Raw genomic sequence first — 12,674 nt, 5'->3', positions numbered from 1 at the left:
CAATTTATTTCAGTATGGAGGCCCATTTTGTTCAGACATAGTAACATTGCACACCTAGGCGTTTCATGTGGCATGAACTCAAAGAAACGTTCGCACCTCTGGGGCTTGTGTTGTCTCTAAACAATAATCTGCTATGCACACGGTATACTGCGCACGCGGTGCGTCCAGCTCTGGGGCGATATCACCTCTATGAGTGTGACAAGGCATACATATGGAGCAAGATTTAATTACATGAGGAATAATTGGTCTAGAAGCAGTCTAGCGCCAGCGAACAGCACGACGTCTTTTGCGATCACCGCACGAGTCGTAGTCGTCTTCGGGCTGTCATTGAAACCACGAGGCTCATCTATTTTATAACGGTAACCACGGGTGCGAAACGGAGCAACACTAGTGACTCACAGCGCAGAGCCGATGAGGGGATCTTAATATGGCTTGAGAAGGCCAACGTTCACTCACTGTCTCGCGACCCCGACAACGATATAGTTCACAGGTGAGTCAACGTAGGTGATACGGTATAGACCATGCTACAGCGCAAGTAGTTCAGAAGAAAGGCCAGGTTGTTAGGCGGTATCCATGGTCAAACAAGGGTACCAGCAGGGAAGGTGGACATGGCCTGATCGCTGTCATGATGGCTTTTTGACGCCTCTGTTGCTTAGTAACTCAGGGGACCAATTGCAATGCATGCTCACTGACCTGGAGAGGCAAAGCAGAAGGGTGGGTCTAAAAATTAATGTGCAGGAAACTAAAGTAATGTTTAACAGTCTCGGAAGAGAACAGCAGTTTACGATAGGTAGTGAGGCACTGGAAGTGGTAAGGGAATACATCTACTTAGGACAGGTAGTGACGGCAGATCCGGATCATGAGACGGAAATAATCAGAAGAATAAGAATGGGCTGGGGTGCCTTTGGCAGGCATTCTCAGATCATGAACAGCAGGTTGCCATTATCCCTCAAGAGAAAAGTGTATAATAGCTGTGTCTTACCAGTACTCACCTACGGGGCAGAAACCTGGAAGCTTACGAAAAGGGTTCTACTTAAATTGAGGACGACGCAACGAGCTATGGAAAGAATAATGATGGGTGTAACGTTAAGGGATAAGAAAAGAGCAGATTGGGTGAGGGAACAAACGCGAGTTAATGACATCTTAGTTGAAATCAAGAAAAAGAAATGGGGGGGGGCATGGGCAGGACAAGTAATGAGGAGGGAAGATAACCGATGGTCATTAAGGGTTACGGTCTGGATTCCAAGGGAAGGGAAGCGTAGCAGAGGGCGGCTGAAAGTTAGCTGGGCGGATGAGATTAAGAAGTTTGCAGGGACGACATGGCCACAATTAATACATGACCGGGGTTGTAGGAGAAGTATGGGAGAGGCCTTTGCCATGCAGTGGGCGTAGCCGGGCTGATGATGATGATGATGTGTTCTCGATTGCGAAAAGTAAAGGCACTGTATAATGGCCCTCCCCTGTGTTGTGCTAATGCAGTTCTTGTTTAGCCCTCCGGTGTTTGCACTGCGCGCGTTTTCATTGATGACATCCTTCACCACATTCAGTTCGTGGTGCTGTCTTCGTGTACCTAAGCGATGATATTGGGATGAGACTTCTTGTCCTCCGCCTCAGCTTTCATCTCTTGCCGTCAGCGAACTATTCATATGATGTACACTGAATCTTCGTCCGCTGTCGATTCTCATAGCCTACGTTTAGTCACGTCTACCGACTGTTTCGTTCCTGCGGGCAATGAGAATATTCTGACACTGGCTTCCGACACTATTCTTAATGGTGATGTGCTCCTTGCGCCGAGCGGTCACTGCATTTATGGTGGGCTTAGCATTGCTCCTAGCCTTGTGCGCTTTGAGGACCGTAGAGCGTTAGTCGCTGTTCGTAACACTACTTCTTCGCCAGTTGTGCTCCACCAGGGATCTGCTGTGACATGCCTTCTCTCATACCGAAACTCTTTTGCTGGTACCGCTTCACACCGAATCACCACCTTCGTCTACCACAACTGATTATCATACTGCTTCCAGGTCTTTAGCGGCCGCGATAAATCCCCAACTGATTGCTGCGCAGAAAGAAGACCTTTTGGCTCTCCAGCAAAAACACAGCGCCTTATTTGACGTTCACTCCAAGCTTCTGGGGCCCATTTCCGTCGCAGTACATCGCATCGAAACACAAGGCAGTTCGATTGTACGCCGCCGCCCGTATCGCGTGTCTTCCGCAGAACAAAAAATTATTGCGGATAACGTTAATGACATGCTCAAAAGAAACATCATTCGGCCATCGTCCAGTTCTTGGTCGTCTCCTGTTGTGCTGGTTCGCAAGACAGACGGCTCTGCACGATTTTGCGTCGATTATCGAGCCCTTAATAAGGTCACGCGCAAAGACGTATATCCGATGCCAAGAATCGACGATGCCATTGACTCCCTCCAGGGTGCAAAATAATTCTCTAGTCTAGACCTCCGATACGGATACTGGCAAATCCCCATGCACGAAGCGGACAAGCACAAGACAGCCTTTGCAACCCCAGACGAACTTTACAAGTTCAACGTCATGCCCTTCGGTTTATGCAGTGCTCCTGCAATATTTCAACGCATGATCGACACAGTTTTACGTGGCCTTATGTAGAACAGCTGTCTGTGCTATTTAGATGGCATCGTTGTTTTTTTCTAGAACTTTTCGTCAGCACCTTGAGCGTTTGGACGAAGTTTTCACATGCATTTCCAACGCTGTACTCCAACTCAACTCAAAGAAATGCCATTTTGCTAGAAAAAACATCAAAGTGTTGGGCCACCTTATCAGCAAATATGGCGTTCGACCAAATCCCGAAAAGGTTGCTGCCGTGCCTCGCTTCCCTCGCCTTGAAAATCAAAAACAATTAAGTTTCTTGGGCCTGGCATCCTACTTCCACCGCTTCATCAGTCATTTTGCTGCCTTGGCGTCGGCACTGCACAAGTTGCTCTTGTCGGGCACTGCTTTCCCTTGGACAGACGACTGCGAACTTTCTTTTGAAGCCCTCAAGCAAGCATTTACCACCGACCCTGTCCTCTGTCACTTCGATGAGAACGCACCAACTTGTTTGCACAACGACGCTAGTGGCCATGCGATCGGTACTGTCCTTCTACAGCGTGATACCACCTCAGGAGAAAAAGTTGTTGCCTACGCCAGTCGCGCACTAACAGCTGCCGAAAAGAACTACTCGATCATAGAAAAGGAATGTCCCGCAGTAGTTTGGGCGATCGAAAAATTTCGACCATATCTTTACGGACGCCACTGCACGGTCATAACCGACCACCACGCCTTGTGCTGGTTGTCATCAATAAAAAATTTGTCTGGACGCCTTGGTTGCTGGGTGGTCCGCTTGCAAGAGTGCAATTTCGACGTTGTCTACAAGTCTGGGAAAAGCATCAAGATGCCGACGCTCTCTCTCGCTGCCCGCTGACACTATTATCTTCGAGTACATCTTTCCATTGCTCGCTACTTGATGATGAGACTAAGTCGCCACTCCCGTTATTACCTGTAGCGGTTACTGACACGTTATCTTTCAATCGCGTCACTCAGCCCGTCTCGTGTCAACGTTCTGACCCCTACTGTAACAGCATTATCCAACGCCTGTGCGGAACTACTTCTGCACCAAATGCCTGATTACGTCGACAACTGCGGCTATTTAAGCTTCACAACGATGTGCTCTACCGCTACATTTACAACTCCGACGGACACCGCTGGGTACCTATCCTTCCACGTTCGACGCGCACACAAGTCCTTGAACCCTTTCATGACGATTCATCTGTTGGCCATTTGTGTTTCCACAAAACATACCACCGCGTTAGGAGCCGTTTCTTTGGCCAGGCATGTCTACATTTGTGGCCAAGTGCGTCGCTTCTTGCGTCCAGCGTCAACGGCGGCAGTGACCAACTTCGCCTCCTGCTGGGCTGTTACCGCTCATCCCATGTCCCGAGACACCGTTTGCGATCCTTTGGATAGACCTAGTCGACCCTCAGCCCATAACGCCGGCAGGTCATCGATGGATCGTGACAGCTGTTGACCAGCTCACGCGTTACGCAGAGACCACTCCTCTACGCTCTAGTCCGGCCTCCGACGTTGCCACCTTCTTTCTGGATGCCATTGTGCTGCGTCATGGTGCGCCTTGCGTACTGTTAAGCGACCGCGGCAACGCTTTCATGTCAACAATGATCGCAGAAGTACTCGGAGCTTGTGGCACAGTTCATAAGACGACATCCGCATATCACCCACAAACAAATGGCTTAACCGAGCGATTTCATCGCAGACTAATAGATATTGACACGTGTACTTATCTTTATCGGGCGACCACGTTTCGCAGCCTAACAAATGTTATCGCACAGCGCGGGACGCGCCTGCATGTATCCGAAGTTTCTGGAAAGTTATCGATGCTTCTATCCGCTGTCTGTTGTCGCCGAACCTTTATCGCCTGACGCGAATGGTTTAGAACGTTGTGGAAGGCACGCGGGTCCCAACGATTAGTCTGGAACGTTCGACGACTGCTGTATAAAAGCCGACGCGCTTGACCCGCTGATCAGATTTTCGACGATCGCCGAGTGTGTTCGCTGCTACCGTTGTTCTTTGAGTGTAGCCTGTTTTTGAGGGCACAAGTTCGCCCAATAAAACGCTCATTTGGTTAATCACAGTTTTGCTGCCTTCTTAACCGTCACTATCACGCGACAATATGATATCAATGTATATCGGGCCAACCACGACAACTGGGACAGACTTTTACCTTTTGTGACTTTTGCTCACAACACCGCTATCCAACGAGCTATGGGGTGCTCACCGTTCTACCTAGTTTACGGCCGTTCACCGCAATTCACCATCGACGCCGCTTTCTTCAATGGCTTAACTAACACCTCGGCCAGTATACCCGAACAGTTCCGTCTCGAGACTTAAGGAATGCCGTCAACGTGCACGCTTCAACACAGAAGTCAGCCAGCTAAATCGCAAGCAGCGTTACATCTCTGTAACGAGATGTAACGAGAGAAGTTGTGTGCGCAATTAACCAAGCTCCGTTAATTAAATATTCAATAATTTATCTTAGGTTGTAAAAGAAAATGAGTTGCTTGGAGCCCGTCCTCGGAATACTTAAATTAAACGTGCGTCTGCATGAGCTATGCGAACAAAATTTTGCCAAATAAACGCTGTAAAGAACGTCTGTAATGTCGCAAAAAACAGTGGTTCAAGAACAACTTGAAGCGCTACTCTTTCGGTGAAGAAGAACTAAGCCGTCAGTCAGTCCTTGAAACCTGCAGTCCACCTGGCTGCACCTAGCCTTTTGTGATGTCATCTACAGTATGGTTCTGTGAGCATGTTCCTCGTGGCCATTCTGCTTTCAATGTTTATTCACGCTGCTTTATTTTTGAAGGCAAGCAGTTCAGTTTTAATGTCAATGTAGCAGCAAAAGTGTAACGCAGGCTTGCTTGGTCGCAGAAAAAATGCATGACGCAATAATGGTGCAGATTTAGTGCATCGCTGGTATCAAGACAATCCGCTGATAACGATAACGATAGTGAACAGATGGGTAGCTACTCACGGAGCCGTGCCGATGGTCATGGTGCCATCGTGACGAAATCTGGGGTGCCGTTATTGAAGGCTCAGATGTTTTTTTTTTTCGCTGACTTCGCGTTCAGAAAGAGATGAAGCTGCAAATGCGGTGTCGTTCGTTCTTTTTACGCAGATTTAAATATGCGTTTAAATGTACTCGATATCCCATTCATTCCCGAGAGTGGTTGTAAGCGTAGAAATGCTCGCTCTTGCTCGCTCGCTCGCTCGCTCGCTCACACACACACACGCACACACGCGCGCACACACACGCACACACGCACACACACACTCACACACTCATCACTCACTCACTCACTCACTCACTCACTCACTCACTCGCACGCACGCACGCACGCGCACACACACGCACTCACTCACACACACACACAGAGAGAGAGAGAAATACGACACATATTTGCCCGCATTCACATTTACACACGCCCATGCATGCATACACGCACGGAAATGTACGCACGCACGCACGCACGCACGCACGCACGCACGCACGCACATGGAACGGCATGCACAGACAAACGAGCTTATGCTCGCATACGCATACACTCACTCGTGCACACGCATATTCAAATATTGAGACACAAAGACATTTGTCGACGCAAATACAAGTGCTCACGCACGCACGCTCAAGGTGTACCGACCCATATACGCTCCCTCCCCTCCCCTGCTGCCTCTCAAAAACATGCGCCTGATAACAGGCTGAATGACACTCGCTCTGCAATTACCGTTCAAACTTCAGCTTTAATAAATCGCTCGACGGTTTAAATTTGGCGTTTCTTGAAGTCAATGTACCTTCTGCCGAGAAGGTTCCTCTTGTGTGACATAATCGCCCATCTCTGCTCAAAACACTGCTTTAATACAGCACCAATTGTTAGACTAAGTGCATAAATGGGTATGTTGTTAGAAGAGACTATCGTCACGTCGCACCCGCCGTGGTTGCTCAGTGGCTATGGTGTTGGGCTGCTGAGCACGAGGTCGCGAGATCGAATCCCGGCCACGGCGGCCGCATTTCGATGGAGGCGAAATCCGAAAACACCAGTGTACTTATATTTAGGTGCACGTTAAAGAACCCCACGTGGTCGAAATTTCCGGAGCCCTCCACTACAGCGTGCCTCATAATCAGGAAGTGGTTTTGGCACGTAAAACCGTGTAATTTAATTTTTTTATCCTCTCGGCGCAGTCATATAAAATTTGTCAATATTCGGCCGATATATTTAGATAAAATTTTCTAGAATGTTGCACATTCAGTTTTGCATGTTCATTGCCATGAAGTTCCACAGAATTGTGAAAGTACAATCTTCAGAATTTCTCAATATATCCATCCTACAAGGCAAGATCTTGCCTTGTAATCTTGCCTTTTTAATGTAAAACTACGACATGCTTGTTGTTTTGTTGTCTAAGGAATAAAAATCTGATAATAAAATCAATTACTTAACAAATCAGAAACCCCATTGCTACCTTTTAGGAAGCAAATATAAAAAATATAATGTATGAAGATCACTCATGAAAAACAAAAACTGAAAACCAACCTTGAGTTTTCTGTTTAGGCCATCTGGTTACCGCCGAACTCAGTCCTACGTGTCGCTAAAGAAAATATCACACAAATATCACGCAGCACGATATCAAAGCGCTGCGAGCATGACGTAGAATACGTCATTCTCGCAGAACGTTGAATACGTAGAACGTAGAATGACGTAGAACACGAGCGATTAAACCACTCGCGTCACGGCCAAGGTAAATATACCTGGTAGCGAAGCTTCCATAGGTGCCCATACGTTCAAAACATGACGGTCCATCGGCGGTTCATGGGGCTTAGCGCCATCTGTATGTTGTGGGACCACTTCCGGCGGAAGAGAAAATAATGTGACGCCATCTCCGTTAAAAGCAGAAGTGACGTCATTTTGTTTTCGAAGGCGCGAAATTTGTTTTGTTGTACTTCCTTTGGAGCTATATATTCAAATGCCCCGCCATTCGACTTCATGGGCGTTTCGAGCTTTCAGCGTGGAAAGCGATACAGGAAAAGCCCAGCCGTACGGTTGTCGAAATCGCATCCCTGCACAGAAAATAATTTCTTTGGAGGTCGATGAAAGCTTTAGGTGTAGAGTGCTGATCCTATTGTCGGATGCCAAGCCCGCCGGCCAGCGCAGTCGCACGAAAACAACTGCACAATTATCTGGCGGTCGTAGCTCACTACTTTTGACTGAACAGATTAAGAAGCGATGAAGCTACCCGCGTCACCAAATTCAGACAAACTTCGACAAGCAAAACAGCACAAACTGTGAGGAGGGCGTATTTCAACAGGTGAACTTTACGAGTGCGCCTTTCTGCCCATTTCAAGACGTGCATTGCATTGCGAGTGATAGTGGCGTCAACGCCCCCTGTAGCGATGGGCGCTGAAAAGAAATGCATTTATTACTAGTAATAAAATTAAACTTGTATTTTCTTAACTCGTCACGAATATATAAAATTGACTAGGAATCTTATTTTCGTTGAATGAATCTAACTGTGTCTCGTTTGAATTAAAAAAAACGCTTTTTTTCTTCCCAATGTTTGTTCTCTCAAAACATAGTCGCGCTTCAATCGCTGCTCCCATAACCCCCCATGTTGATGTCGGTGACAATCTGTACTGAACCACATTTCGCACGAAGCTTCGCGACCTATTTGAATCGACCTTGTCACGGCTTCCAACGCTTCCGCACTGATACGCTCGGGTTTCTTTCGATACTACCTGAATTTGCACGACTGTGTTTCAAAAATAGCGTTTGGGAGCAATGTTACGCCTTGTGTAGAGAATCAAAATAGTCATCTATCGAAAGCTGAGTCTGCGGTCTGCATACGCTGTAGCGGCTATTAGTATAGCAGCCGTTGTTTTATCACAGTTGCCGTTTGTGTCCCGAAAATCAAGTCCAAATTTTTATAGTTTCCTAAGGCTTTCATTGCTGCACCTTTAACCGCTCTGGGAACGAAATTCCAACTTTACATAGCACGATCAATCTCTGTCACCTGCTTTTCTCAATAACCGCCCTGAAGTTATCATTATTAGCGAAAAACCCACTCGTTGCATTCAAAATGCGCTAGCTTGGCGCCACAGCTGCTTGGGGCGCTAATTGGTACGTGTCAAGATAAGCTGGATATGAAGGGTACAGGAAAGAATCATCTGAGGTATACCCGTGTGGGCAATCTGCCTGTAATAAGTACCTACAGGATGAGGTATTCTGATTCATTTTAAGGCAAACGGACAAGGTATATCCTGCTGCTAGTTGGGCTTTTGCTAAGCCATTTCCCTCTTTAATTATTCGGGTGGGTTATTTTCATACTTTTTTGCTTCTTTTATTTACCGAGCACTTACATTGTCATAAAGGCATTATAATCATAAGGTGGCGCAAAACATAACCTGTAAAAACATAAAACGCTTTTTGCACAAGTATACTCACAAACAAAAGCACTATAACATCAGTTAGGGGAATACATAATGATGAGCTGAAGCAAGCACGTTTTTCTGGGGATAGCGCATATACAGTTGTTTCGCAGAAGCGGTATCAGAGTCTATAGTAGAAGAATTCCTTGTTGGACACGGTTACTTGAAATACTGTTCCGTTGGCTTATTGACCTGGAGAAAAAGACTAGTATAATGTGTTTGTTGTGGAGTTATAGGCTGAATTATTGTTTCTTATCACAGCGAGTGTGTGTATAATCTGCTTCCATAAGAAAGTTGTAGCGGTTGATACCTGTCTTACTGTTATTCATTCGAGGCTATAGTTTGAGATTTAGCCTTTGCCTACGCACATGTAGGAGATACAATCCCAATGTGGCCTTTATTTTTGAAACCCTCGAATATGGGCTGTTTTTATTAAAACCAAGCCTTCGGGCGTAGCCTGTTTGGAATTTTTACGAATAACATGCAGTATCCTACTAGTTTTTGCTATGACGTCGTCGATCTGTTTATGACGAGCGATCCGGTGAAATAGATTCCCATGTACTTGTATTCCTACTGTATGTCGAGAGGCGCGCCATTGATTTTATATTGGTGCTGTAATTTGGACAATTTTCTCGTGTAACCTATGCTAAAAGCAGAGTATACTGCACTTTCTATTATATAAATTTATATCCCGTTTCTTATACCACTTCGCTACCTTATCCAAATCAGTTTTGAGATATCTACTTCATTTTCAATAATAATGTCTTTGTACATCACGCAGTCGTCGGCAAATTGTTTTACGGGTAGTGTAATTTTTTCGACAATGTCGTTTATGTTAGATTAAAAATAACAAGGGCCCCAGTGCACTTCCTTGAGGAATGCCCGAAGACACAGTTTTTGATGAAGATTTGACGTTGTTTAGGAAGAGAGACTGGGTTCTTCAATTTCACGCCACCTATTCTAATCCAAATTGTTAAACAAATTGAAAAGTTCAATAATACATATAACCACGTAGGTATTCTCGCTCTATTGATGAGCTGTATTAACGGCACATTAAATAAAAAAATAGATTTTCAGGTGCATTAGGCGCCCATTTACAATCGAGCATAGCTTTTGTTGTCCTTAGACAAGGCTTCTTAAGCCCCGAAAGTCTCAAAATGAAAAGGCCGTTAGCGGCGTCACCTTGAAGGTCCTACAATAGAGCACTGTGACATCATTGATATTAACACCGTCTCATCGGGCCCAGGTGATTTTTCATCCTTAAAGGTAGACTACACTGCGTGCTAAAATAGCCAACGCGAGAAGCTTGCAAATTTAAAAAATATACACGTGAGACCTTCACTTTTTCGTGCAAAGATGAACCTATTACCGGAAAAGCAAGCGTATCTGGAGGTTATTACCTTACATATTACCGTAGAAAGCGTTTTGAACGAGCATTATTTATGTCTTAACTTATTTGGTGTTCCTCATTCGGAGGCCTCTAAATTAATCGCGAACTCATAGTGCCACAATGTCGAACTAGTCAATCCGTGGTAACCGGCTCCCTCTCGGTCGTACTCTTCGCGCTTGCAGGGTTAAGCGAAGCACTCGGAGTGCAACAGCGCTCCAGTTCCTATTGGTACATCCAACGCGAGTATTGCTGTTCCTTCAAACACATACCTTTGCACAGAGGGGCTGAAAGTCGAGGAATATGAGAAAACCAATGACCACAGCGAGGACGAGAAGGTCAAAAAGCACGACTTTTGTCAGCATTCTCATGGCGACTACTTCCGACTGCGCAGTAAGTACGTACGCTTTTTTCGACGGAAGAACAAAGCAACAGCGTTTCTGGTGCCAGCTGCATATTCCTGCTCTAATTTCGGTTGCTCTAAAAACGTCCTTGTTCCCCGTACGCATATACAGCTGTTTCCGCTGTTTCCTGCCTTGAATACGAGGTGACATTGGTGCAAGTGTACGTAATTTTCAACTGCGCAGCCAATAAAAAAAATCTCACTTCCGCTGGAAATGCGGAGCACCAATCGCGATATAAAATTAGTAGATAGCTGTACGAAGTAAGCATAATAGTTTATCGGCCCTGTAAACTTGTAAACATTCGCTTCCTATCTCAATTAACAATGATATAATACGTAAGCGTGACTCAACGAAGATGTAGAAAGAAACAGATACACGGAGACAGCGCTGTTTTTGAGTGCCTGCTTCTTTCTACGTGCTTGTTCAGTCGCGCCTACACATTCTATCATGGATCCAAACCATCTAGCCCGTCAACATGTTTTAACTAAATTAACCAGCGCGGTGTCACACGCGCACAGGTAAATATGAACACATCTCGCTCGATGACATGGGGACTGTCTGTGAAAACGCTGGAGTTAGGAATCGCGGCGGCAGTCGCGAGCCAATTGACCTCCGTTCGTATGTCGCTGCAACGGGTGCGAAACGTCGAAAACACAGTGCTAACGAAGCTACCGGCACGACGCGCCCTCTGCAAACATCGCAGATCGCTTTGAAGATGAGGCCCGCGCGGGCGCGCACTTTATTGAGGTTACAGACCGTTTAAAGACACACGAGCGCCGGCAACGCGGCCCTACGGCGTCCGCGATTCGGATGGATAACGCCGCAGTAGACGCCGCGGTTGTGTCCACTCTGTACGGAGCGGCGGGCGAGGAGGACATCGAGGAACCGTAGCAGCCGCCGGAGAACGCCCCTCTTCCCTCGACTCACCCCCCTGCCTCGCGTGCCACAGGAGAGGGCACGCATTCGGGCCGTGTTCCTCGATCGCGCACGCGAGATCGAACCGCGTTCACCGGCTCACTCTCACACACTGTCACACATACGGAACCTAACGGCGACGGCGACGGTAAAAATCTGCCTGGAGTGTCCACATAGTTACGTTTCACTTCGTGAACGCGGGTGGCGCGCAAGGGTATGGGGGCTATTAGCCCTCAGATATTTGAGTGGCGCCCTCTGACGTGTGACGTTAGAAAGGGGACCCCGCTGTCGTGCTGCACAAGCGCTTCCTACGTGAAGGCAACTTCACGGCGCAGTGAACTGTAGCGATCCAATCAAAGTGATCTTGCGGCCCCTTTGGGATGAGCAATTGCAGCGTTTGTCTTTGAGCTACTGCGTCTGCGCTGCAATATTGCGCTGCCCTACTGCGATGCTATACTGTCTGGGGCCTACCCCTGCTGCGTTGTCCCCCAGACATTCCATTTACGAAAGTCATTTGATGTCATTCTCAGGAAACGAGTTCGTGTGCTGCCGTGCGGTAATGCCTTCACTGCTTTAGCAGTAGTGATCCAAAATGCGGTCTGGAACGCCTGATAGAAGAGTGGACAAAATAAGTGGGCAAAACAAAGTTGGCGCAGCTGGTTTCTTCAAGATAATTTGAAATAAAATTATTACTTCCATCGTGACACAGCCAGGTCCTGCAAGTTAGTTGGCTGAGCGTAAAGCTTGCTTTCTTTCCTTTTGAACGTGGGCAGCGAGCACTTATTCCGGGCTTGGTTCGTCCACCGATGAAAATTAACGCTGTAAAAATAGGTGACAACCTTTTCTTAGATCATTGTTTTCCATATACTTTCTTCTGTGTGCGTCATACATATTTGAAATTAAAACAAGATACTTGAGACCGAAAAAGGAGCTGGAGCGTTTAACACACTAGAAAAAAGGGGTTAGGTGGATA

The 12,674-nt window shown here is 46.7% G+C and overlaps 1 protein-coding gene across 1 annotated transcript in view; it reads right to left on the bottom strand.

Moving 5' to 3' along the window:
- LOC142564994 (carbohydrate sulfotransferase 14-like) overlaps nt 1-10,850 on the bottom strand; it is a 30,649-nt gene extending 19,799 nt beyond the window's left edge. The window contains exon 1 of the mRNA XM_075676226.1: nt 10,655-10,850. Coding sequence (XP_075532341.1) covers nt 10,655-10,753 — 99 coding nt within the window. The 5' untranslated portion in view covers nt 10,754-10,850. The remainder of the gene's footprint in view (nt 1-10,654) is intronic.
- Nucleotides 10,851-12,674: the final 1,824 nt, after the last annotated feature.

This window comes from Dermacentor variabilis, chromosome 11 (genome assembly GCF_050947875.1).
Source record: "Dermacentor variabilis isolate Ectoservices chromosome 11, ASM5094787v1, whole genome shotgun sequence".
In the NCBI taxonomy this organism is placed as follows: domain Eukaryota; kingdom Metazoa; phylum Arthropoda; class Arachnida; order Ixodida; family Ixodidae; genus Dermacentor; species Dermacentor variabilis.
Note: the sequence above shows the minus strand (reverse complement) of the source record. Positions and strands in the feature narration are given on the sequence as shown.